At 35.9% G+C, this 25,887-nt stretch overlaps 1 protein-coding gene across 1 annotated transcript; it reads right to left on the bottom strand.

Annotated features, from left to right (window-relative positions):
* Positions 1 to 839: 839 nt before the first annotated feature.
* Positions 840 to 25,217, bottom strand: NCAPG (non-SMC condensin I complex subunit G). The gene is made up of 21 exons (XM_005517814.3): positions 24,911 to 25,217; positions 24,106 to 24,312; positions 23,001 to 23,229; positions 21,553 to 21,698; positions 20,623 to 20,707; positions 17,588 to 17,780; positions 15,954 to 16,103; positions 13,742 to 13,882; positions 12,631 to 12,754; positions 11,907 to 11,996; positions 11,573 to 11,752; positions 10,995 to 11,105; positions 10,333 to 10,452; positions 8,571 to 8,813; positions 8,062 to 8,243; positions 5,204 to 5,378; positions 4,610 to 4,771; positions 3,654 to 3,825; positions 2,578 to 2,664; positions 2,062 to 2,137; positions 840 to 1,218 (listed from the first exon to the last, which is right to left on the bottom strand). The coding sequence occupies exons 1-21, from the start codon at positions 25,019 to 25,021 to the stop codon at positions 1,092 to 1,094; spliced, it is 3,111 nt and encodes a 1,036-aa protein (XP_005517871.1). The 5' UTR covers positions 25,022 to 25,217; the 3' UTR covers positions 840 to 1,091.
* Positions 25,218 to 25,887: the final 670 nt, after the last annotated feature.

The raw sequence follows: 25,887 nt of genomic DNA, 5'->3' as shown, positions 1-25,887 counted from the left end.
AATACTCAATTTCACTTGTATCCCCCAAGTCACTTCTGAGACTTACCAAAAATCATTTATAGCATATTTACCAATTTAAAATGCAAGTTCCTTAGAAAGCTGCATTTGGCATCAATAGTTGAGATGTGCATGTCAAGGAATTGAGCTTGTTCCAACTGCTCTGGAATGACCCCACTACGACACGGACACGACTGCCCCGGTGTTTTCGAGTGAACCTGCTCAGCCACCAGTGACTGTGTGATCACAGCTACATCTGCTGTCCTGTCAAACTCCTGACCATTCCTACACCTTTTGAACTTCAGAGCTACAAAGAAGTAACAGTTGGATACTACTTTAGAAAGACATAACACTGACCTTAGAGGACTTCAGTTCTTGCCCCTTCTGTACTTAAATACTCATTTCCTTACCAGACCTTATTTTGTACCACAAATATTTTTATGCTTTTCTAAAAGCACACCACTGATTCTATATAGCAAGGTCAGCATCAGTAGACTTCCAGTATGGTTTGTAAAATCAGTTACTCGGTTTTATCATTTTGACATTGTTTAATAAAGTGGACACACAACTGCAGGAAGCAGAGTTTCCAATTAAGATCAACTCTACTTTACATTAACAGGAACAGTAAATACATGCATCTGCTGACCAGATTTTACTGCTATAAAAGAAAGCAGGTGCCATAAAAGTAGGTACATTCAAAATTGCTGCCATCACAAGCTACCACTTTCTACTATTAAATATCAAAACAGCTTTAACTACAGAATACTTAGCACCAACAGCAATTTATATTTGCAGGTAAGATGCATTCTTCTCTATTAAGTAAAAGAAAAAAAAAATCCAACTTTTGTTCAGGTAATATTTTAATCAATTTTTATTACATGAAGGAGGGACTTCATATCAGGAAATACAAGCATCTATTTTAAAACTAATACAGACATGTATATGTCTATATGTAGACATATTCATATATTCATGTATATGAATTATAAATGATTCATATAAAGGAGTAAATATGACTAGCAAGAAAAAAAAATCTTATTTTCAAGTCTGATGTTAACTACCAGTGTTGACAAAGGCACTTTCTCCTTTTGTCTTCACTCATCTGTTTCCTCATCCAACAGTCTTGAAAGATTCATTCGGGTTTTCTCCAGTGCCAAAGTTTTTGCTCGTCTTTGAGGCCTTGAACTTGACACTGGGACTGGTTCTGGAATCTGATCACAACTGCAACATAGATTATTTAAGAGGTAAAAAAGACTAAGAAAACTGAAGAGCTTTTATAGGAATAAACTTGAAACATGGTCTTAAAGAGCAACAATGCTTCTTAACAATTATAAACATTTTCTTTTTTGAGAATATACTGATATTTTCCAAGTGATACAGCAGTAGCAGTAAAGATAACCAACTAATAAGCAGTTGCAAAATAAGCAAAATTTCCCCAAAATTACGTGGAATCAAAGCATACACACCAAATAGGCAAATGGGAGAGACTGACCCTGGTCACAATACAGTCCACAATAAATGGATTACTTGCTTAAGAAAGAGCTGAGCACAGCTGAAAATTGCAATTATAACGTCTTAATGTTTATCCTGCAAGATCACAAGGGATGAAATCCATTGTCTATATTCACTTCTCAGTCATTTCTAGATTCTTGTCAACTACATGTTGGACAACAAGCAGCAAAATTGTGAAGGGGAAAAAAGAATTTAAATTTTAAAAATTGATACTTCCACAGAACATATTAAAATAGGTAAAAAAAAAGAATTAGAAGAGCAATAATGTAAATCAAAAATCTGACTTTTTTCAGTTAGAATGTATGTTGACTCAACACACAAAAAGTATGTTAAAAAAACATTACAGGCTCCTTGGCAGAATCTGCCACTGTTTCAAAAGTACCAGTTCAAAGAAATTTTTTTTTACCAGTTCAAAGTTTCCTTAAATATTTATCAGTGTTTTAGGAACAAAGCATATCAAAGCATACAGGTTTGGGAAAGAAAAACATTTGAATTAAACTTCCTTACTAGCACAGACATCATGGTTTTGATGGTGGGAAGACAAGGATTTACCTTTCAAGACCACGTTTTACACTTGCACCAGTTTTCCTTCTGCTCACAGACCTCACTTCTGCCGCTTTCTGCTGTCCTAAATATAAGCAAAAGTCCTTTTTCATATCTTGATACCATTTATTTTCTTAACCTAGTTTTGTTTCTGTCTTTCTTCAGCGTTTGATATTGTATTAAAACACAGAAAAATGCAGTCAGCATTGACAGAATGTGGCCACAAAAATCCAAATACAAAACCCCCCCAATTTTCTACTTTTCCCGGAAACACCTGTACATTACTGTCAATGGATGTGGCCGAGTTATCTGCAAACCTGTAGTCAGTCCTTTTTTCTTTGAAATCTCTGTTATTGGGACAGTCTAACAGCACAAAAATTTCAACAGAAGAAACTACTTTAATGTCATAACAAATATAATTATAAAAACTACAACAGAGTATAAATGGCTTTCCCATCTATACATTCACAAAAAGTTAGTATGAAATTATTTTATAAAGAACAACTAATATTGTAGCTACTGTACCTTTGCCAGTTTTGTTTCTTGTAGATCTTATTTTTGCAGTTTCTTTAAATTCATTGACTGGAGTATTAAGAGCATCTTTATTATTTTCTGTTGAACAGAATAACACATGCAGAAGTCATAAAGTAAAAGCTGATTATCTTAAATACCAGGATTTTAAATTTTGTCTGTTACATTAAAAAGCCGCAAAATTGAACCCCACTTCTTCTTTAAAACACAAGCTAGCAAATAAGGCTAACAGGAAGTTTAAAGTATCACTCAGCTGTAACTCCACCCCAGCAGAGGTCAATCATACATAAACTATTACTGACAACTGTTTAGCCCCTTCCACTGTGTTGGAAGCTGAGCAAGTGGGACAGATCATCTTGTCTGAACAGGGGACCTCCTTCTGTAGCTCAAGAGGAAAAATACATGCAGGGAGAAGGCACAAAAGGCCAAAGTTCAATTACAGTTGAACCTGGTCAGTGTTTTCTGAGTTAGTAAAGAAGGGCTTTTGAAAATAAAGTAAAAGCAGAAGGTCCAAACAAAACAATGGATGAACACTTGCTGAAGATGGTCAGTTGTCTGACTAACAGGACTAGAGAAAATGCAGATCCATTCAGTGCTTTATTTGCTTGATTGATTCTTTAATATTAGTGATGGACCCCAGGCTGCCCAGTCCCCTGAACTGGATGACCATGAGCATGGGAACAATGATTTTCCATTTGAGGGCACTGAAATTTTAAGGGACCAGCTCAATGTCTGTAAGCTGCGCATGAGCCAGCAGTGGCATCCTGGCTTGTACCAGAGACTTCATGGCCAGCAGGACCAGGGCAGTGACCATTCCCCTGTATTTAGCATTGATGAGGTCACACCTCAAATCCCATGGTCAGTTTTGGCCCCCTCACTGCAAGAAAGACATTGAGGTGATGGAGTGAATCTGGAGAAGGGCAATGGAGCTGGGGAAGGGTGTGTGTGATATCGGGAGTAGCTGAGGGAGCTGAAGTTGTCTCCCAAATCCTATTACTTCTTATTTTCATAATATCTAAACAATTCATTGAACTGTACACCTGCTATTGTACTACACCCTCCTGAATTACCTTCTTCATTGTGAACAGTATTTTCAGACAATGTGATGTCTCTTTCTTGTGTCCTTTCTGAGAGACCTGTTTCCTCAGTTCTTCCAGAGTGGTTTCTGCCCACATTAGGATCCTTGGTCAATTTCATTTGGATCTTCTCAATAGCTTTTTGACACGGTTTATCTTCCACTTTCTGAAGAATCGACATTTAATGTTAAATGCTATTTAGATTTACAACTATTTTTTTATCTATTAAATTTGCCTACTAATAGGATTAGTTGAAATGACTGCACAAAGGATACACGTGACAGAAGTGACCAGTCAAGCTGAAAGGAGAAACACTTTCTCTGTCAATACTAGCCACTAAAATCCCAATTTTTTTTTATATTTTTTTAAAGAAAACCTGAAAAAAAAAAATTTAAGCAATTGGACATGGAGTACAGCTACCTGTGGATGGTATGCCCATAGTGGATTCAGCATTCTTATAAACATTTCTATATACCATTGTGTTCATGTGCCACACTTCCAAATTTCAATTTTTTTCCATATTAATAGAAGTCAATTGCTTCCCACTTCATCTTAAATTAAGCATCCTTTTCATGTTGCCTAATGATCTTCCCATTTATCATAAGTTTAGGTGTAAAATTTCAGCTGTTAATAATTAACTAAAGCTGCAAAACTGCAAGACTTTTTTAACTTTAAAGTAACTACACCACAGTTATCAAAAGAACTTACTATACTGCAATGTATCAAGTCAGGCACACTGTTTCAAGCTGGTTATACTGTCTGTGGTTAATGCAGGGATATCACCTTAGATTATCGTAAATGATTCAAAAATTAATTTTCAAGACTGGTTAGAAGAGAAATTCCAGTCATATTGTCATAGTAAAAAAACAAAGGCCCTTCATTTTTAAGCATATCAGAATATTAGACTACTAATGATTTAAAAAGTAAGAACCATGCTATTTATGTGCTACCTCTCGAATTTCATTGAGCAACACCAGAAGATTCTCTGTAGAAGAACTACTGAGTTCTAGTGAATTTAAAGCTTTTGCATAAATACGGACATCTGGTGCAGTTGGGTCCACCAGGATTTCATTGCAAATTTTCATGGCTAAAGTATCATGCACTGTTAACTCCTGCAAAGGAAAGAAATTAGATATCAGTAATTTTGCTGGGAACTATTTACAAGAGACAGCAGTGAGAACAATCTGATTTAAACAGCTGGCTAATTTTACAGAGGAAACATTTTCCTAAAATGCCATATTTTCAGTACATTCACCAACTGATTTTTATAAATATCTTCTACGATATAAACAATTAGCCATGTGCAAGTTCCTACTAGCATTTTTTAATTGTAAGAGGGAGGGGAAATATGGGGTGAGGGGGGAAGAAAATGGGAGGAAAAGGGGAAGGAAAGTGTCAAGCTGAAAAACTTCACTACCTGAACAGGCACTCATTTTAATACAATTCTCTTGGAATTCCAGAGGCCAGACAAGCAGCAGTAAGCTAAGGGGGGTAGTTCTTAATCTGACACAAGTACTATTTTTCTACAGTTTAACATATTGTACCTGATAGTCCTGAGACTTCTTGGGCTGACATTTCAGTCCACTTGGTCTGGTAAGGTCCACTAACAGTTCAGAAACATTACTGATATCTACTTCAGCCAAAGGTGATGTTGCAGGAGCATTTAACAGTGTTTGCAAAGTTGGAAGATAAGCTTCTTCAAAGCACTCCTGGTTAGACCTGTTTCAGTGAAATCAAATATTAGTAGCATAAGACAAAATTAGGTTTTCCGTCCATGAATAAAGTTCACTGACCCGGCACATGAAAGCAAAGTGGGAGCAATCAAACTTGGTAGCAATGGCCAGCAAAATCAAGATATTAAAACTGACTCCTAGTACCATTTGAAATTTTAGCACATTTTATTTCAAGCAAGTTTTAAGTAACACTTCCTTCCTCTGAAGAAGTTGAACATTCATCCTTACTACTGAAAACCCAACAGATATATACAGACATGTTCTTTCTTGAAGGGCAAGAGAAAACATTTCCATAATAAAAATTTCCATAAATACATTTTCTCTAATTTCATAGATTAATCTTGTTTCCTGCTCATTCCTCCTTTCTGCTACCCTCTTTTCTTTGGGAGTACTTCTCATTGTGTAAGAAAGCAAGGAAACCTGGCAAAAAAAGTATGCAGTGGTTAACTGGATTTTTGGAAGAAATACTTACGAACTCTTGAGAAAAAAATCACAACTCCTTGCCAAGGAATCCTAAAAATCATGTTTCACTTGGTTTTGCAACAAGTTGTCTAAAACTGTGGCTCCACAAGACTTATCAAAACAATTTAACAAGATGTCAAAAAGTACAAGGTACAGTTGAAGTGAAGCCTTTAGTCTTGCTGATATTTATATTAACTGCCTATTTGAACCCAAATAACTACATAAGAAAACTAAGAATGCAAGTAATTTTTAAAAAAGCAGATTATTTGCTGCTGGATTATGGAGCCAAACCAGCTGACAAAAAAAAACCCCTTTTGAGCACTACAGTTGGCTACAAAAGAACCAAAGCAAGAACTGTCCCTTTCAGCAGCTTTAAGGCTTTATATTGGCTCAAGCATTACTGAAATATCATTCAGATTACTCCCTGTAAATGGAAAAAAAACCTCACCTCTAACAACACACAGGCACAAGGCAGCTTTTCCTCTTATGCTGCCTGACAACTTAATACACTATAGAAGACATTCCATGAATAGGAATTGTTCACTGCTTACGGGACCTTGTCCCTATTCTAGCATCTCATACCACCCTTCTGACATGACAGATAATTTAAAATTCAGGATCAGCATTTTTTCCTCAGAGTTCAAATATTTCATATCAAAAAGTAAACCTCTTGATTATATCTGTGACCAGATGGAAAGATTAACAGAGCAGCACCCAGAAAACAAATGGAATTTTAAAATTCAGTGAGTGATCAGTACCAAATTTAGGTATGAGCCTCTGCCAAATCTCATTTATTACTCAAATTCTCCTTTAATAAATGGCAAATTTGCAGACAAGTTCTGAATTACACATGGTATTTAATAATTCGCTTCTAATAATACAGTATCTGTGACTGAAGAAAGTAAATTACTCAACTTAAAATGGACCATTTGTGATCCAGGATGCAGATTATGTTTTGAGACAGAAAATAAATGAGATTTCATAACTAAACAGAGATTCTCAATCAATGAGCCAGACTAAGACACAGGATTTTTTTCTTCTCTTTCTGATTTTTATTTAACACATACACCATGTTATTTTTTCAAGAAAAAGATCATCTATGAAGTGCCACAAGAAACTGTCTCATTTGCAAATGACTTTGAAATACACAGGATTACTCAGGTGGGCAATCTCTAGAACTCATAAAGAAAGATAATGAAATTCACAGCATCAGAAGATGACATTCACAGATAAAAGATTATCAATGTTAAAAGCTTAAATTCATTACTCATTATAAGAGGTACTGGAAACATATGAAATCAATTTTTCTGCTACTTTCATAATTAAAGTAGGGAAAAAAACCTATTCTATAAGAAACTGGGTATTTTTCTCTGTTTTTTTTCTGACAACAGCAATACATTGCTTTGGGGTTTTCTGCCTCTTCAAGACAACTCCCCTTTTACTCCTCTTAATGTGGCAACATATAGGACACACAAAAATGGAAATCAATTTGGTTTGAAAAATAGATAAGGTAACATAATACACCATAATTGAAGCTTAACTATAAAAAATGCAGATAAATACTTAGTTTATTCTAACTTGATAAAACCACTAGCAGCTACTGAAAAGTAAGCTTTCAGCAGCAGGTAAACGGAGATGAGAACTGCTATTTAAGCTCTTATTCCCTTGCATAAGCTCTCTACCTCTTTTGTCCTCCACCAAAATAAACAAGAGATCTGAATATGCTGTGAATTTAAATTGGAGTATTCCTCGGTTCAAAAACAAAACAAACCCCAAACCACAAACCAGCAGCCTGCTGCTTTGATAACTGCTGGGCACTGATTATTTTCTTTTGAAGCATTCCTGCTAGCTACTTTTTAGCAACACTTCAAAGCCTACCTTTGTGCTCAGCAGCATAAATAAGTAAAGCACATCTTTTTAAATTAATTTTGTTCAATATCTTTGAGATCAGTTTCAATTGTAGGCTTAGGAAAGGAAAAAAAAAAAACCCATGCAAGCCCACAGGGGTAACAGGGAATTAACAGAAAGTCTTCAGAATGGTCACATTGAGATTATGTACTTTCAAAAGCAATAGGCATAGGAGGCTGAATTAGATATCGAAATCTAATTTGCATTTATGCCATTTCTACTGGTGCAAGACCAAAAAAGGTTCCTAAAGCTGCTAGATCAATGTATACTGTCATATAACAAATTAGAAAAAGCATTACCTATTCGCATAAGCAAATAAAGGGAAGAAAACTCCCAGACAGTGTCGGAGCCGAGTATCCTCTTCAGTCACAGGATTATACCACAACAAAACAAGACGAGAAAGGAGCTTGGCACTGATCAGCCTCCCAGAAAACATCAGTTTGGCAATGCCTTCTGCAGCTTCTGTCCTAAGTTCTGAATACTGAAGAAAGAACTCATCATATACACAATACATCAACCATAATGTTTTTCATTAATACTTTACTGTAATAGCCTATATCCTATCTTAACAATCACTTCTCTACATTCACATATTTCCACCTGCACAGAATGCAAAGCAGCTCAAGAGTAGCGTTAACCTGTACCAGTGATAAACTTGCAGTCATTTTCTAGGGCAGATATTTTAATATATTAGACCATTAATTTCAATTCACATCACATAATATCCCCAAGCAACCTAATGGGATGATAAGCCATCTCAAAAATAATTTTAAAACAAAACTAAGGCAAATTTTATAAAATTCCATACCTCACTGTCTAAGAAACCAGAAAGAAGCTTCAGAAGGCTGTGAACTGTGGCAGTCTCCTCCTCCTCCTCCTCCTCTATTGTTTCACTTTCATCCTCACCATTTTCAGTTCTAATGCGTCCACTTTCACTTTGAGAGTCATTGCTTCTTCTGGTTTTAAAAGGCTCAATTCCAAATAGCATTAGTTGATCGAAGATTGCCTTTAAAGCACTGAGCTTTATCTTTATGTTATCTATTTGTAAAACCTAGGTTTAATAAGGAAAATAAAGATATCATCTTCCAGTAGACCACCAATATTTAAATTAAGCAGAGTAAGATTTTTCCTTTCAAAGGATTCATTATTTTGGGAAACTTTTCAAAATACTTGAACCAATTTTCAAGCTTTAGGAAGGTGTGATACAAATTTAAACCTGAATTTATAATACCACCTGGGAAAAAATTTATCAAGTCATCTACGCAATCTGCACTACATAAAATTAAATTGATTTCACTCATGGAGTGAGCAGACATGTGTGAGATGTAACTTTATTGTTTAACCCGTAATCAGACACGGGACAAACAAAGTCTGTTTGCCTGTGGTAGCTCCAGAGTGTTAGGCATTACAGAAATATAGCTAAATAATAATATAGCTTAATTAAAATCAACAGTATATAAAAAGACAACAGGGACCAAGAGAGTAATAAAAGTCAAAGTTACATAGGTTACTATATTTATTGTAGTTTAAATTACATGTGAGTAAAACCAAGCTTCATGGCTTAGCCCAGAGATTCTCCATCTGTTTAGCCCAACACCCTGCTTCTGATAGCAGCCAACATAGAGACTGTGGGATTTCGTACCTGCAGAAAGATTAGTTAACTCAAAAATTTAAGTTACTAAAGTAACTGAAATCCTCTCCAGACAAACTTTTTTTTTTTTATGTGACATACTCAAAGGCAAATTAAAAACAATAGTAAATGTTACTTTTTTAGGAACCCAAAGTTCTCCTACTATGACTGACAACTCTACTATCTTGTCTGAGCCAAGCACATCAGCTCAGCTCCTGCTGTCATTTCTCCAATGTCTGCCTGAACACACTCTTAGAAAAGCACAATGGTCACCCACACTTCCCTCAAAGCCAGGGTCAAAATTCAGGGTTAACAAGTGTCATATTTGATATAATTAGCTTGGTATCAGAACATTCACAAGAATGGGAACTGTGGATATTATAGCATCCAACAAGCTCCATATCCATAGATGTTTGGCCATGCTATTTTTTGTTAGTTTGAATATTGCTTTATGCTCTAGTCTACAACTCTTCCTTGATCCTTAATATAAATATATTAATTACTCTGAATTTAAATTAAACACCTAATATCACAGGTAAGTATGCAACAGAAATGTGAAAACCAGACACATTTTGTTTGGTTTCACAAGGAAGGCTTAGAGAATCCTACAGCTTCTCTTTTCTGTATTGAGTAACAAATACATGACAGATTTCACACAGACTTGAAGAGAAAGTGAGACCTTAAAGATGAGGAATTACTAGAAAATTTTAAGACAACAGGTGACCTTACAAAGGAAAAACATGTTACTACTGAGATAAACTGAATCTTACTAGACATCAAAAAAATCTACAGGAAACCACACTCTCCAGATCTTCAGAAAATCAGGAATTACTGGTTCTCAAAGAACATTACTATGTAGGTTAGCTTGTTATAGATACAGGACTAGATTTATTTACTAAGTCACAAAGACCATCATTTCATTTCTCATCAGATATTTTACCTGTAACAGCAATGGAAGCTGTTGTTGCGCAAATTCTTTGTTCTGAAGGGTACAGCAACCCAAACACAGAACTGCCATATTTCTCACAGCTGGGTGGACATTAGTTACACCTGGAAGTATCTAAAAACAATAATATTCAACTTAATAGAAAAAAATACATAAATTGAAAATAAAACTCTGACTATTAAAACATGCTTACTCTGAAACTAAAAATAATTTATTTTGATACGGGATTGAAAAATGGCAACTACCAAATACTCTGTTTATGTAGGTAAAAACCGAAGCAGATTGAATATGTTGTTTGAAATCGGCAACAAAATAATGGCAAAAGTCACATGAGTGTTTTGTTTTTGTTTGTTTTTAATAAATACTTGTTTTCAAACTAAATGGAGCTGATTAGTCTGGGAAATGAACAATCCAACACACAACAACAAGCCTACAGACTTCTTCATAAAAGACATTAACATGCTTGCAGAAAAACAATATTCAGTTCCAACTTACCAAATACAGATGCCATTTTGATGTACTTGAAACAGTTTTGAGAAGACAATTGTAAGAATCCACACAAAAGAAAAAACAGACTAGATAATGAACAATGCAATGTCATCATTCTGTATTTTAGCATTTACTAAGGAGTTCAAGTTATTTGTATTCTTACATACCAGAAATTGAATTATTTCATTAATGGTTGGACTGATGCCTTTAGAAAGTGACATAATCTTCAGAACCTCATAGCACATGATCAGACACTTCAACAGTGTTTCAGGATCATTCTTCAAGTTGGTCAGGGAAGAGAGAAAAAAAATTATCAACATAAACAGTGGCTATGATAAGAAGAATGGGGCCATTAATCATAATTTTTCCCTACCCAAATAAACATTTCTTGTCCACTACACATTTGTTGTACAAGACTATAAGCTATGATCAAAATAAATTCCTTTCTATGTTTTCAGTTAGAGTAAGAACAAGACCCTTTTAAAATTCTTTAGTTATTCAAAGACAAAAGAACAGTTCAACTGCAATTTGTTTTTTCTAGAGAATACTATCAGCTTCTATACAATTTATCTTTTGCTAGAGCATATTATCAGCTTCAATACTTGAAAAAGAATGCTAATACCATAAAAGTTTGGTTTCAATTTTCAAAATGTATTTGAAACAAGGCGAAGCTACAGTTTCTTTTAAAACTAAGAATGAATTTTAAAACATAACCAGCATTTAGGAATAGAGGAAGGGAAGAGACCTTCTCCACACGCATTTCTTTAATTTCAGTTTGCTCTGCTGCTTTCATCAGATCATTTTTTGTGTGTTCCAACTCAGTTATTTTCTCTTTTAATACTGATGCTCTATTAAAATCCTGAAGAGTAATGCATTCTTCCAAAGCTTGTTTTGCTTCAAAAAGTTTCACTTTTATTTCAGCCAGCTGAAATACAAAGTAAAAAGAATATTAGTATAATAATATCTGTGGTATTAGGCAGTGATACACTATGGACACTAGCCAATATTAACCTACCATATAAAACTCTAGATGGTTAAGCTTAAAAAAATATTTTTCATATTAACTTAAATCTGCTCACCTTAAGCTCCCGCTTTCTTATTTCAGCGGCATCAACAGGCTGGTCAACTGCAACAATTGGTTCACGAACTTCTGATATAATTTCTGCAACCTATTGTTACAAACAGTATATTAGTGTCATTAATTGCAGTTCAGCTATATATTAAGCATTTAATTTTTCCAAATTTAAAATATTATCCTTCTGAAGAAGTAATGCACATCTGTGCAGTTTCTCTTAGCAGCCCATTCCCTGTAAATAGCCCTCAATTTGACAACACATAATGTGACCATGAGCACATTTCAATCCCATTTTCTCCCATTCAGCTGGGTAAGCAAGGAACAGGACCTTAAGTACCTATCTGAGCTAATAGGAGGAAAGAGAAATATGAAACCTGGAAATCTACATCATCCTCACTTTCAATGTTTTTGTCAAAACACTGCATCTAATACAATGAAGTATTCTGGAACAGGCTACTGAAGTGTAACACTTTCCTAGTTTGGGGACTGCATTTACAACACCAGTCCCATCTCAAAACATAAAGGTCTCTAGAAAACCACAAAATGCAGCTAGAATGCATGCTAGAAACCAAAACAATAACACCCCCACCCCCCCAAAAAAAAAAAAAACACTCAAGGGGAAGGGAGACAATATTTAAATACTGCTATTTCTTTTACAATGCTTCATAAAGACTGTTTGATTTATGAGGAAGACAGAGATTAGAAAACAAGCTTTTACAATTACTTACAATTTGAATCCTTCTGTCCTCATCCTTAACAATACTGAGCAATTTTTCAACAAGCAGAGGTGTAAGTGCTGCTGAAGTTGAAGGTAAAATGAGAATCTTTTGTAAAATAACTAGCAGATGCTTTCTGGATTAGAAAGAAAAAAAAACCAACAATGTTTGCTTATTCAAGAAAATGGAAAACAGAAGAGTTACTATCATACCAACTTGGAGATAGTGTGAAGACTTTAAAATACAGTATGAGAGAAACTTTTCTTCACAGCTACATTAACTGTCAAATGTATCTTCTTACTTAGCAATGTTTGTCTTTGATAATTTTATCTGTTTTCTCTTGATTAGGAAATGCTGAATTTTTAAATCAGATGTCCCTACTGTCCAAAGTAAAGTCATACCAAAAGAAACAGTCAGTATCAATACTGCAGAATGCTTTCATGGAAATTATCTGACTGAAAACTAAAATCCAAAATATTGTAACTTAAACTATCCTGCCAGTCTGGCACATCTTTACATATTCCACTAAGAGTTTGATATTACTGCTGTCTTTATACTATCATAATTGCAAGTTTTCACAAAATGCCTGAGATGGTATGAATTTCCAAATTCATTTGCTCTTTTTACTTCACACAAAAAGACTGTTCAAATTATAAGAATGACTCAGTTAACACATTCCAATTTAGCCTGGCACCTAAGATATTTGTAGCATTTTAGGCCTTAGCAGACTATAGCTTAAAAACACAAGAAACAAACAGTCTACTTGCTACAAGTTTGGATTGTGAAGCAATCCATTTTTCTCCCTTTATTTTTTACATACTATGCTCCAAATAAGAAGTTTTGTAACTTCATAATCTCAATAATACTTTATGAAAACAACTGAATTTGTTTCCCCTAACAACGTTAAATCTGCATTAGAACTTACTTTCGCATAAAAGTAAGCAGACAATATTTGGCACAATTTTGGGACCGATTCCATTAAGGAGACTGCATTCTATTCCAGCTAACATTAGAACTGTATTTTGTCTATTTGATCAGGCTCTTTTCCAAGCAGAGCTTCTAAGCCTATCCACAGTCATGAATGTCTTAAGCTTAGTAACACAAATTTGATATTTAAGTTTACCTTCCTCCCTCTTCCATGGTATCCATGCAGCCTATGATTAGAATCAGTTGCTGGCCTATAAATTCTTTTGTCATCAGGTTTTCAAAACAATTAAAGTCTTCTTTTTGTTCTTCTCTAAGAATTGGCATACTTTGAAGATAACTGAATGCAAACAGAACAGATATAACTACATTCAGATTTTCTGTCGGACAGTAATAAATAACTAAATAAACAAATATACTCCAAATAAATCCAAATATCCATTCCTGCCCCACCTGCAATAAGAAATCCCACCACTTTCTTGTCCTGTATAAACAAGTGGTTACGTTAGGTACAAATCTTAAAAAACCAATGACTGTGTTCTTTTCATAGCTAATTTTTCAGGAAGTTATTTCTATCAAATAATGTATAGTTTCAAAATAATGCACTTCATTTAAAAAAATCCCTTTTGTGAATGTAATACAATAAGTAAAATGTTAAATAATGCTACATGTGATTTCAGTTCTGTAAAACTGCATAAAGGTAACATCTTAGGAATAAATGTATAGAGGTACCATTTTTCTTACTATTTTCTGCATATTTAGGTACAATGTATTTTTCACAAGTTCAGAATTGTTATATTGCCTAGAATACAAAGTACAAGAAAATCATGAAAGTGTAGAGTGATTTCTTAGTCTGATTAAGTGGTATGACATCACAGAATAATAATCTGTTATCAGGTACATTCAGCCATATAGCATGGAAAGCGTATCAGTTTGTTCCATTTCTTTATTTTTCTAGACTCAGTTGCTCTTTTTATCAAAATTTTATCTATCAGTGAAAGTTATGCATATTCAGAAAATCTGAAGTGAAACATCAAGTACAAAATTCAGTATCACAAAATATAACTCAAATTTTGACATAAACTGTGAAAAATATGCTTTTTTCTACCCCAGCTTTGTAGATACTTTTCAGTAACGGCTCATTCTTTTTAGCAAATTTTTACAGTTTCTTCAAATTTAGGGCAATAAAAACTTTGCATACAACTAGTATTTAAGAAAATCTGAAATTAAAATTGTTTCAAATCAATAACAGCATTGCCTGCACCAGGTAACAGGGAATATTGAAATGCAGCTCACATTCCTGCATTTTTCTGAAGTACCAATGACTTGCATGCTCTTGCTTCTCCTAACCAACACCCTCACAGTGCACTGCACAGCTGTACACCAGAGGATTGAGAACTGTAAATATTACCTGGAACAACAGCTCAACAATGAAGAGTTTAACAATTGAGACCATAAACAATTACTAGCAAACCTGATTAATTTTAACCTCACCCTGAAGAGCAATGTAACTGAAGGCACTTCGAGTAAGATTGGATGGAAAGAGAACAAATGTTCTCTTGATGAACAGATTTTTTAGAAAAGAAATGTTTCATCGACTGTTAAATGAATAATGAATGAATAAATTTATACCCACTGGACCAGATATACATTTCAAAACTAAGGAAGCACAGATGCTTCATTTATGAAACACATTCCACACTGAAAAGTAGCAATGACTTCCGTAATTACTACCAGTATACTACATCCAGTACAGTGAGAAAAGAATATGCATATTTTTAATTGGAAACATCCATCAATACAATGCATTTTTCAGCAGATCTGATTTATTATAATTTCAGGAAGATTCACTGTGTTTTACAGATACAACACCTCAGTTAAGACTGCCCAGCATTATCCATGCTCTGAAGCAAATTCTGTTCAAAATTTATGTTAAGACTAAAGAATTCCATAAAGACCAAAAAAAAAAAAACAAAAAAAACCAAAACACCCAACCAAAACACACAAACACCCCACCAAAAAAAAAAATTACCATACATTGCCTTAACAAAACATTAATTTCCACCCTCCCATGCCCTCCAGTTAAATAACTGTTCTGTAACTGTGTCATTTTGCAGCTCTGTCACCGCCTTCAAACATAAGTTTTTAGGAAGCACTCCTGCCTGAGCAGACAAAAGAGAAGGGAAGTTCCAATTCAAAAATGCTTCTCTTAGGGACAGAAGCAAAATTTTACTTTATTTTCACAAATTACAACAATGAAAGAAGTGTTGGTTGAAAAGCTAAAATCACTGTCCAAGCACAATTTTGGGTTTGGAGGATACCTGAACACTTGAATAAAAGAAATATTCTCTAATTAAAAAAAAAAAAAAAAAATCAACTTTAGTGGCAAGACATTTTTAAATGCAATGTACCTCAGTAAATAATCTGCATATATAGCTGGTTCTGGCAACACTTGTTCTAGTATAACTTCACCTTCTTCACCTTTTGATTTTAGATATTCACAAAGACATCTCCAATATAACACATTCTCAGCTGTTAAATCCTCCAGTGGAATCAGCTTTCTAAACAAAAATAAACAAAGCAATATGAAGAGATAAATAAGAGTCTAAAACAATAAATACACAAAAGTATTAGAAAATAAGAAATAACTATTTCCTAAAATGCAAATAAAACCCTGTCAAAGGTATTCCCCACAGAAATAGTTATAGGTTGAGAAAAATAACTTCGTCTCTCTTGAGGACACAGAGCTCCACAAGCCATTCACTACACTGCCCTTCTCAGTATTTTAACTCAAGGCTGTTCTCACCAGTTTGCAGAAACATTCTGTCTAACCCTTCAGTCCTAGAGCAACATTACTATTACTGCACAAGTCTGGAAATTGAACGCCATTAATCCACAGAAATCCAAAACTGCATTAAAATATTTTTCAGCTTCTATGAATTTTCTTCCATTCTTAATACAAGATCTTGACACAAAAACGGAGTGGCAATCATAACACAAAATAGCAAGAATAATGCAACATCTCATATAACTTCTCAGCAACTCTGTAAGTTCATGATCTATCTGACATAGATAGATCATCCATCATGAGACCCCCACTCCTTTTTAGATTCATAGTATTTTTCATGCCAAGCATGGCTATTCATCTTTGCTTTCAGAAGCAGAACATTAAGTTGTGCATTAATTCTACCTCAAAACAGAAAAGACAGTAACACTATGGTGGTACTTTTTACTCCCTTAAATCCCACCCATTTTAGTTGTAAGCTATCAAAAATTTTGATTTTGCTTTAGATTTACTACATACAAAACAAACAAAAAGCCCAGCCAAAACCACCCAAGGCAACATGTAGATGAAAACTGATCATTTAACAGCTTCTCATTAATCTGACAGGTCTTTATTTAAATGTAAATTTAACAAACAGAAATCAGACTTCAAAAATCTAGCCATTTATCATTCTGATACTCCATTATTCAAGCTGTACTCAGAAACTTCATACAAAAACAACCCCAGTGTTTTCCATAAATTAAATTAATGTAAGCTTCATTACAAACTGAGTAATTTGACTTACTTTTCAAAATGTCATTAGTCTAACAGATCTGCTACTTAAAAAATTCTCAGATAGCCCAGTTTTTCAGAATGGAAGCTTCATTTTGCTCAGGACCAAAGTCACACCAATCAGAATGGAATGATTTTGAAGAGTAGTAGGAGTCTAATCTCAGATGATGAAATTAAATGACAAATTGTCACTGATTAAAAAGCAATAGCAAAATCTTACTCTGTATTATGGGAGGAAATGCACGGTATCATATGAAGCGCCTTGCATTCTGGTTAATAGCATGACAGATGTTTTGAAATCAGTAGATGCTACATGCACTGCACTCCAAAGGTATAGACATGGGCCTGTCTGGCTTTAAAAAGCATCAATGTAGTGAAATAACTTTCTTATAGCCTCTGGAAATGTGCCAGTTAGAGGTTAAAAGAAATTTAGTTCTATATTCTCATACAAAATGCTCATCTTTTGGAAATAAAAAATGCTCTGCATACCTGCTGTCAAGGTTTTTACAGTTCTGAACAATGTCATGAAGTGGAGATAACGAAAACATAGCATTTAGTACTGGGATGGCCACTTCTGGGCAGTTTTCCACATCCAGTCTATGAAGCAATTCTAAAACATCCCCTTCAGTGAACTGTAACCAGGCTGGAAGCAGCTTCTTCTTCATTACCTCCTTAACAGCATCTAATAATACAGGAATTCAAATAGTTTAAAACAAAGTTTAAAAAATATCAAATTTTAAACATACTTTCAAGAAACACTTCTCTATAGAAGTCTTTTTGCAAAAAAAGTTATTATACAGTTAATCTTAACATTACCTTGAATAAAGAAAAACCCAGCTGAGCAAGAACTACTTAGGGCACACCCTTTTTCTGAGGCAATGTTTTTCCCCTCACAGGGAATTTATTAAAAAAAAGCCTCTAGCCAAAAAACTTTTATATCTAAAGACAGCACCTAACCCAGAAAACCAACAAACCACAAACTCCTGCAGAACAAAGAAATATTAAAAATCAGAATCACAGAATAGGTAAAGACTGGGAGGGACCAGAGTGGGTCATCTGGTCCAACTTCTGGGTAAGCACAGTTATATACTTGCTCTGTTTGAGGAATCAGCTACTTTTGGAGACAGGAATTGAATTGACACACAGAATTCTCATGCTATTTCAATTATGCGAATGGATTATGAAGTTTACATATAATACTTTAACTCCCTACTCACCACTACCACAAGAAACAGTTCCTGGATCAATAGAGTACTATTTAATCAATGAAAAGAGTATTTATGGGAACATCCAGAATGTATACCTCATTAATGCATTCACACAGACTTTCAAGCAGGGAAGTTGAAAAGCTAGGAATCTGGTGGAGGTAAAAACATAGTAACTAAGGAGCAAAACCATTATGCTCTTAGGCTCTTTCAGAAAACAATATCCAGTATAAGGGAAACAAAGTGCACACATACTGACAACATTCATCTTTCTCTTATACGTAACTCATGATAGTAAGTGTAGCACTTAAATATAGTTAAGAGTTCAAAAAGAATTGCAAAAAGGCCTTGAAAAACCTAAATTACAGTCCTAAGAATAAGAAACCACTCCAAGAAGTTGAAAAGTATAAACTAGTAAAATACAGTAGAATGGGAGCTGAACTCACCCTGAAAAGTAGAACTAAGCAGAATGTGGATTATGTATTCTACACCTTATCTAATTATAAGCCCTGGTTCTGAAGCCAATATGGAAAAACACCCAAAATTTTAATGTAGATACCTTGAATGGGCAGGTTTCTCACTTGCTAGCTCAGGAGTTACTCAGATAAGCAAATTCAATAAAGATATATTCAGGGTTACAGGATTTGCAATATTTGCAATATAGAATAGCCAGTTTGGAATACAAATGCATTTTATCTGGCAAAGAAAATACCGGTCAAACTGGTAGATGTTTTTCCCTGTGATTCTAGATGTCAAGAAAAAGAAATCTTCAACACCTGGGATGTAAAATCATCCTAAGGAAGAGACAGACACTAAGAGAGTATCTGTCCTGGATCATAAAATAGGGCATTTCTTTATGTTGAACACATCAATGTCATGAAAGACATGCCGCATAGAAAGGCTGTACTTTCTCTTCAAGGGAATATAACAAATACTTGCTCCTGGCAAGTGAAGGATGACATAAAAAATTAGGGAAAGTAGTTTCCTCCCCAGTTTGAAAAGAGACTAAGAGAGATGCATTCACCTTAAGAAGTACCTCTCATGACCAAGCATTACTGGGGGAGTGGTGGCAGCCAATAGACAAGCAGCAAGTAGTTAGATAAAACAGCAAACTAGTGTATCGATAAGAAACAGTAATTCAGAAGATGGGTTTTTCAGTGCTGGACTTCAGAAACAGAACATGGCAAACTTCTGTAGGCTACTACAGACCAGTTCAAGATGGGGGGGGGGGTGGGGGGGTGGGCAAAGCTGCTAAAACTTCTTACACAGAAGGAGGTGGTCTTTTTAAGTGTAGTTCTATAGAGCATTAAAAAGGACTCCGTTGATTGTCTCTTGCTTTCCTGTCAAGAACAAAGTATGACCCCCAGCTAGCCAAAAATAATAGTAGATCAATAAAAACAGATGTATGCATGACACACCTCACACCTTAAAGAGCTCTAGCTCCCAATGAACGCAGTACTTTAGTCTTGTTTTCTAAGTGATATCCACATAGATCATAATTCTCACAATTCCCAAGCAGCACATCACTCAGCAAGGGAAATTCTCAGAGTAAAATTCAACTTAGTGAAGACTTTCCAAACAAAGTAGAGGGATGACACATCATCACTCAGTAAATCTGGCAGCTTCTACTGTGAAATTCATGCACATACTCAAGCTGCTGTTGGGGGAAACAAAAACCCAAAACAGTGTTCTACACCAAAATTGTCTCGCTCAGATGCAGGTGATGTTTTGATCTCTTGGCAACCACCACGCACAATTAAGGGCACATTCTGAATGGCTCTTTCTATAGAGTGATAAAGTACAAAAGACACTAAAAAGAATAAAGCTGCCACATGATTAAATGCATACGGGTCAAAGATCAATTAAAAGAAAATTCAAGCTAAACAAAAACATAACCAGCTAAGAAGATTCCTCTCCGAAAGCACATAGGAAATATCTTCAAACTGATACTAATGTTCACATTTAAATTCTTTAATAGATTTATTAGTTACAAAAATATCTGTAATGAAACATTTCCAAATGCACCTGTTTAATTATATTTTTATTTTTTAAATTTTAATAGCATTTGGTCCTATTTTAAAGCTCATTGGCTTTAAGGTTTTTTGAAAGTGGCATTCTTTTCTGGTTTGTTCTCTATATGGGTCTGGAAAAACAAAGCAGCAAGCAGGTTTCATGTGTCTAAACACTTCCTGGTACCTCATTACTCTCTCCAAGCTCATTATTGCCATCACAGCTTCTGCACACCTGATCCCAACATATTAGAAAGTTTTCTCTCTTAAACATTAGTATTAAGATGTTAAGAAACCTATGATCTCTTACCAGATCTGTCATTAAGTCCTTGTTGCAACAATTTAACTCTCTGTGCTATTGTCAGAGCTCTCATGTGAACTTTTTCTGCCAAAACCTTAAAAGTAATGAAGACATTAAAATAAACACCCACATATGATAACAAATGAACTCATTACCTACCTATGGTTTTACACTGAGTTTTAACTGTCCACAGAAATCCTAACTCAACAGAAATCTGTAATACCTATACCAACACCACTGCACCGATACATTAACAAGCATATCCTCATGCATGAAAGAAAATGAAAAGTAAACAATAAATTTAACACATAGCTTAGAAGCTCATCAGCTGTGCTTGAATGCAACACCTGGACATGAAAACTATCCTCTCTCCTTAAAGTGCCCACAGTTATAAATACCTGCAATAATTACTGAAGTTAGTACTTTCCTTAAAAAGCCTACTAACACAGAGATTCAGTTAAAAAAAAAACAATCTAAGCTAACATAAAAAAAAACAAAACAGAAGATGGTTCTGTGTGTAAAAAATTTTGTTAGAACATTTTGTTTCAAGAAAAAAGAAACAGACATGTTAGCATACTTTCTTACCTCTGCATGTAAACATAAGTAACAGTTGATACTTCTCAAAATTGCAATACCAAAACCATGCAATTTTTCACTACTGCTGTAGTCCTGACATCCACTATGTAATAACAGGGAAGCAAATTTGCTTCAATAACATCACAAAATGTATAGATAAAAAATAAGTAATTTCTATCAAGTAAGTTCTAAAGTCAAGTTCAGCAGTTTTAGAAAACTTGTATTAAATCACTGCCCCTCAATATTTTGGTAAATGAAAATAAATTATTTAACTGTTCTTAGTCTTAAGTGAAATATAATTAAAGATTTAAAGCCTTTTTTCTAAGTCAGCCTTTGAAATTAATGGAAAGTGATCCAATTTACCTCATATGCCAGCTTTCTGACAGCCTCCTTTACATCCATAGTGCGGCCTACAATTATTGGCAAAGTCCTTTCTGACGGAGCGATACATGACAGCACAGCACGTCTCACATCTGAGTTTGAATCATTTTCAAGCAACATGCAGTAAACTGAAAATAAAGTAGCCATAATCATGCTTTCATACAAGTTTGAAACACAGATAAACAGAAAATACTTTAAAAAAATTTCAGCAGCTGTTACCAAAACCCCTATCCTGCCCCTGCAGAGCTGATAATTTAGGAAACAGTTCAGGGTCACAACCCCAAGATTTTATGGTAACTACATGCTATGATGTCAAAAGAAATAATGCTCATAATCTAAGATCTTTAGTTAATAATTCAAAAAATTGCTACTCTAGATCCCACCCATAAATAACCACTTTGTCATTTACTAGCAGAAAAAAAACCCATTTCTAAATATTGGATCTTTAAAATTTCTATTCACTAGTTGCAACTCTTCATTATCTTTGAAGCAGATCCTCAAATTTTCCTTTAAATGGAAAACTGCAATCTCCATTAAGCCTACCAAAACTCTTACAGTAAATCCCTCACATCCCTCATACTTTTTTATTATATTCTTAAACCTTATTCAAAATTCAAAGCAACTATAAAATTTGTTTAATAAGAGTATACATTAATTCATCTTGCTCTGTGAGACAATGATTTACTATGAAATTTATGTGCTCCTAAATAAGTAACCTACAAACAACACTTAGAAAATAAAATTTCAAAGAAGCTACCTTATCAACAGAAAACCCCAACTAAGTAATTCTTCACAAAAGGCAATATCTAAAGATTAATCAGGGCACAATTTATATACCAGCTGTGCTGGTATAAACCTACACTTCGTCTACCTTGAGGTAAAGGAAGTAGAAGCTTAGTCAAGAATCATACAATATAGAAAGAAACCCACAAACATCATCAAGATACATGCATTGCAGCGATGATGATCTCTTCTAGAAACGTGATCATAATTTAAGAGAACAATAGTTTTTCCTCTATCATCTCTACTCTTCTAATAGTTTTGTACTAATTCAATTAATAGCACCAAAGGGTGCTTAGAGGGCAAGAACTGAACAAATATGCATTATACCTCCATTCTAGTTTACGACACATTTTCACAAGCCTACATCTATATTCAGCTCACAGAGCAGCCTGAGCCCAGTATGATTGCCTAGCAGATCTCCCCTAACAGTTCTGTTTTTTGCCCTGGAACACACATAACACTTGTATCTTCCATCTCCTCTAGCAAAGAGTTTCACAGTTTACAAATTATTACAAGAACACTCTCTAACATCCATTTACTCAATGCTAAAAAAAAAAAGTCCAAGCTTCAAAATGCTATAAAGTAATGTAAATTAAAAAGTGTTCTTAGACAAAAGAGAAAGACCAATACTACTTAATATTACTTACTATTAACAACAGGGCAGTTTTCATCCTTAGGATCTTGAAGTCTTGACAGGGCCAAGACAGCTTGAATTCTCACACTTGGAAATTTATCTTGAAGTCTAACCAGCATAGCTTGATTAATTTTATCAAATAAGTCATCATCAATCTCAGCATTCTCTGGCATATTTCCCAAAATCTTATTTACGAGCTGACAGGTTCGAAACCTAACTGCATGGCTGTTCGCATCGTGAGACTTAAGGAAAGAATAAAAGGTATTCTTATAATCACACTTTTCTCATTTCCAACATAAGGCTATTAATTTGCACATCTAAGTGGCTAATATTCTACAGAATAAATGAAATATGCACTTCTATGTTTCAAAAGTTTTTCCAATTTTATTTTATTTTTAAGATTAAAAAGTCACAGAACTGAAAAGCAATTACAGCCCACTGCCTGGATCAGTGACCCTAGAAAATCGTCAGTGCCTTTACAAAGGAAGCAGCATGCTGACCACTGCATGCAGCCTGCAGTGCATTAGACAATGTATTGCTCTGCCTCCATGAAATATTAGAAGAAAAAAAAGACATTAACAATTATGATTTGTTATCTTAGGTCAGATCCATAATCTTTCCATGGCAAATAAATAGTTTAGGAAAACATAATTCTATTTGTGTGTTCGAGCTATTGGAACTGTTCATCTTTCTATGTAACACTTGCAGTAAACAGAAAAGAATAATACATATGCCAGCCACAGTTGTATAAAAGATCTTTTAATATTTTGTTATCAAAGGAAGAGTATAAATTAATTTCCACCACACTTCCACAATTTCATGCTCATAAATATACCCACAGCAAAGCCTAGAGTGACATATCTGACAGCCACATAGGAGAACATTCACTTTTTCTTAAAGGCCCAAAATTTTGAAATCCAGTTGCTGGATTATTGTGTGGAATGTGGTGAATCTTTTTGTGTTGGGGGAATGTGGATGGTGCTACTTGTCAAGCATTAGCTTTGCTCTGCTTTAACTTTTTAAATTCTAATTTGTAAGTATTGTCAAGTACCAGCAAGTTTTCCTCACTGAAAAAAGTTTCCATTTTTATGTTAGACATTTAAGAATGTTAACTGTACCTCAAGCAGAAATTTAAACACATAATTCAGAAGTAAATTATCTTCTCCCTCCTCACTACCATCTTCTTTCTCCATCTGATAGAATGAAGTAACAAATCTAGATGCAAAATTGATCACTTGTTCCACTGCTGGTTCCCGCCTGTAGATTATCATAGCATACTTGAGGAAGTGAATGAATTTTTCATTAAAGCCTTCTTTATCATCCAACTGGAAAAAAAAAACAAAACAAAACAAAAACAAATCACAACGAAAGATAACTATCCGGTTCATCTTTCAAAACTGTACCACAGCAAAATAAAGTGGGCTTACAATTGACAGCTTCCTATTGAATTTAAATTTTTAAAGGGCTAGAGTCAGCAGTCGGGGCACACCGCTGTAGTGCCCTCCTTAGTGAGTATTTGTTCTAACTTCACAGCAGGCACATTACGACCGCGAGGGTCCATCCGGCTGACAGATTTCAGGACAATAATCAACACCCCGTCCATTACATGCTGCATCACATATCTCGGGTATCCAAACACCTTCCCGCGCCATCACCAACACCTGCGGGCAGCCCTCAGCGCCGCGTTCGCAGGAGACAACTGCGGAATAGTTCAGCGGCCTGGTTTTGCGGCATTGGGTGGGTTTATTTGTGGAGGGCTGGGGATTCTTTTTGTTTGTTTAAGTGGCGGGCTCGCCTTTGGCACACCGGTGTTCGTTTTAGGGGAACACTACGGAAGCGACCCCTGCTCCCCGGAGGTCCCGCGGAGCAGCCGCTGTGGCCCTCAGTTCCCCCGCGCGCCGGGTCGTCCGATGGCAGCCGTACCTGAGCATAAGTGCTCTTCAGACCCACCACGAGCTTCGCGTGGTTCTGGTGAGGCTTCTGGGCAAGCTGAAAGGCTTCCCGGACCTGCAACAGCTTCTTCTTGGCTCCCATGGCTGCGGAGAGGCAGCGGGACCGGGACCGGGACCGGGACCGGGACCGGGACCGACCCCTCACAGCTCCCCGCGCGCGCCAGCAACGGCCACAGCGTCCGCGCGCCCAGCTTCAAACGGGGAGCGGGAGCCGCCCCCGATATCGCGAGAAACCCGGGCGGGCGGGCGCGCGCTCGTGCCCGCGCGCTGGAGGCGGGAAGGAGACGGGCCGGGCGGCCGATGGCGGGCGGCCAATGGCAGCCTTTGGCCGGGAACGCGCGCTGAGCGTCGCCATTTTAACACATTCGCAGAATGAATCGGGTTGGAGAAGAGCTGTGGAATCTTCGTATCCCAGCTGTGATCGAAAGCCGCCATATCAACTAGACCATGGCACTGAGTGCTACGTCCAGTCATTTCTTAAACACTTCCAGAGATAGTGACTTTACCATCTCTCTGGACGGTCCACTCAACCCTTCTGCACTCACCCTGTCTAATCACCCTTTCTGTGTAGAAATTCTTATAATGTCCAACCTTAACGTGGCGCATTTTAAGACTATATTCCCTGGTCCTATACCTGGTTGCCTGTGAGCAGATGATGACCCTCATCTGGCCTCCTTTCAGGTAGTTGAGTAATAAGGTTCCCTTGAACCTCCTCCAGGCTTTTACAACCCCAACTCCCTCAGCTGCCTCATGGGATCTGTGCTCCAAGCCCTTCAGGGCGGGCTGGGAGGGAGAGGGATGGGCAGGGGCCGTGCGAGGCTGCGGTTGCCCGGCTGTTCCAGCGTCCATACCCGGTATCAGCCCTGCTGCGGCTGAGGGGAAGCGGCGCGGGCGAGGGCTTCCAGAATTATCTCGGCCAAAATAGTTAAACGCGCCTCACAAACCTGC

Source organism: Pseudopodoces humilis, chromosome 6 (genome assembly GCF_049639895.1).
Source record: "Pseudopodoces humilis isolate 2021_Gansu_Grassland_sample_001 chromosome 6, ASM4963989v1, whole genome shotgun sequence".
Lineage (NCBI taxonomy): Eukaryota > Metazoa > Chordata > Aves > Passeriformes > Paridae > Pseudopodoces > Pseudopodoces humilis.
This window is presented reverse-complemented; position numbering and strand designations above follow the sequence as displayed.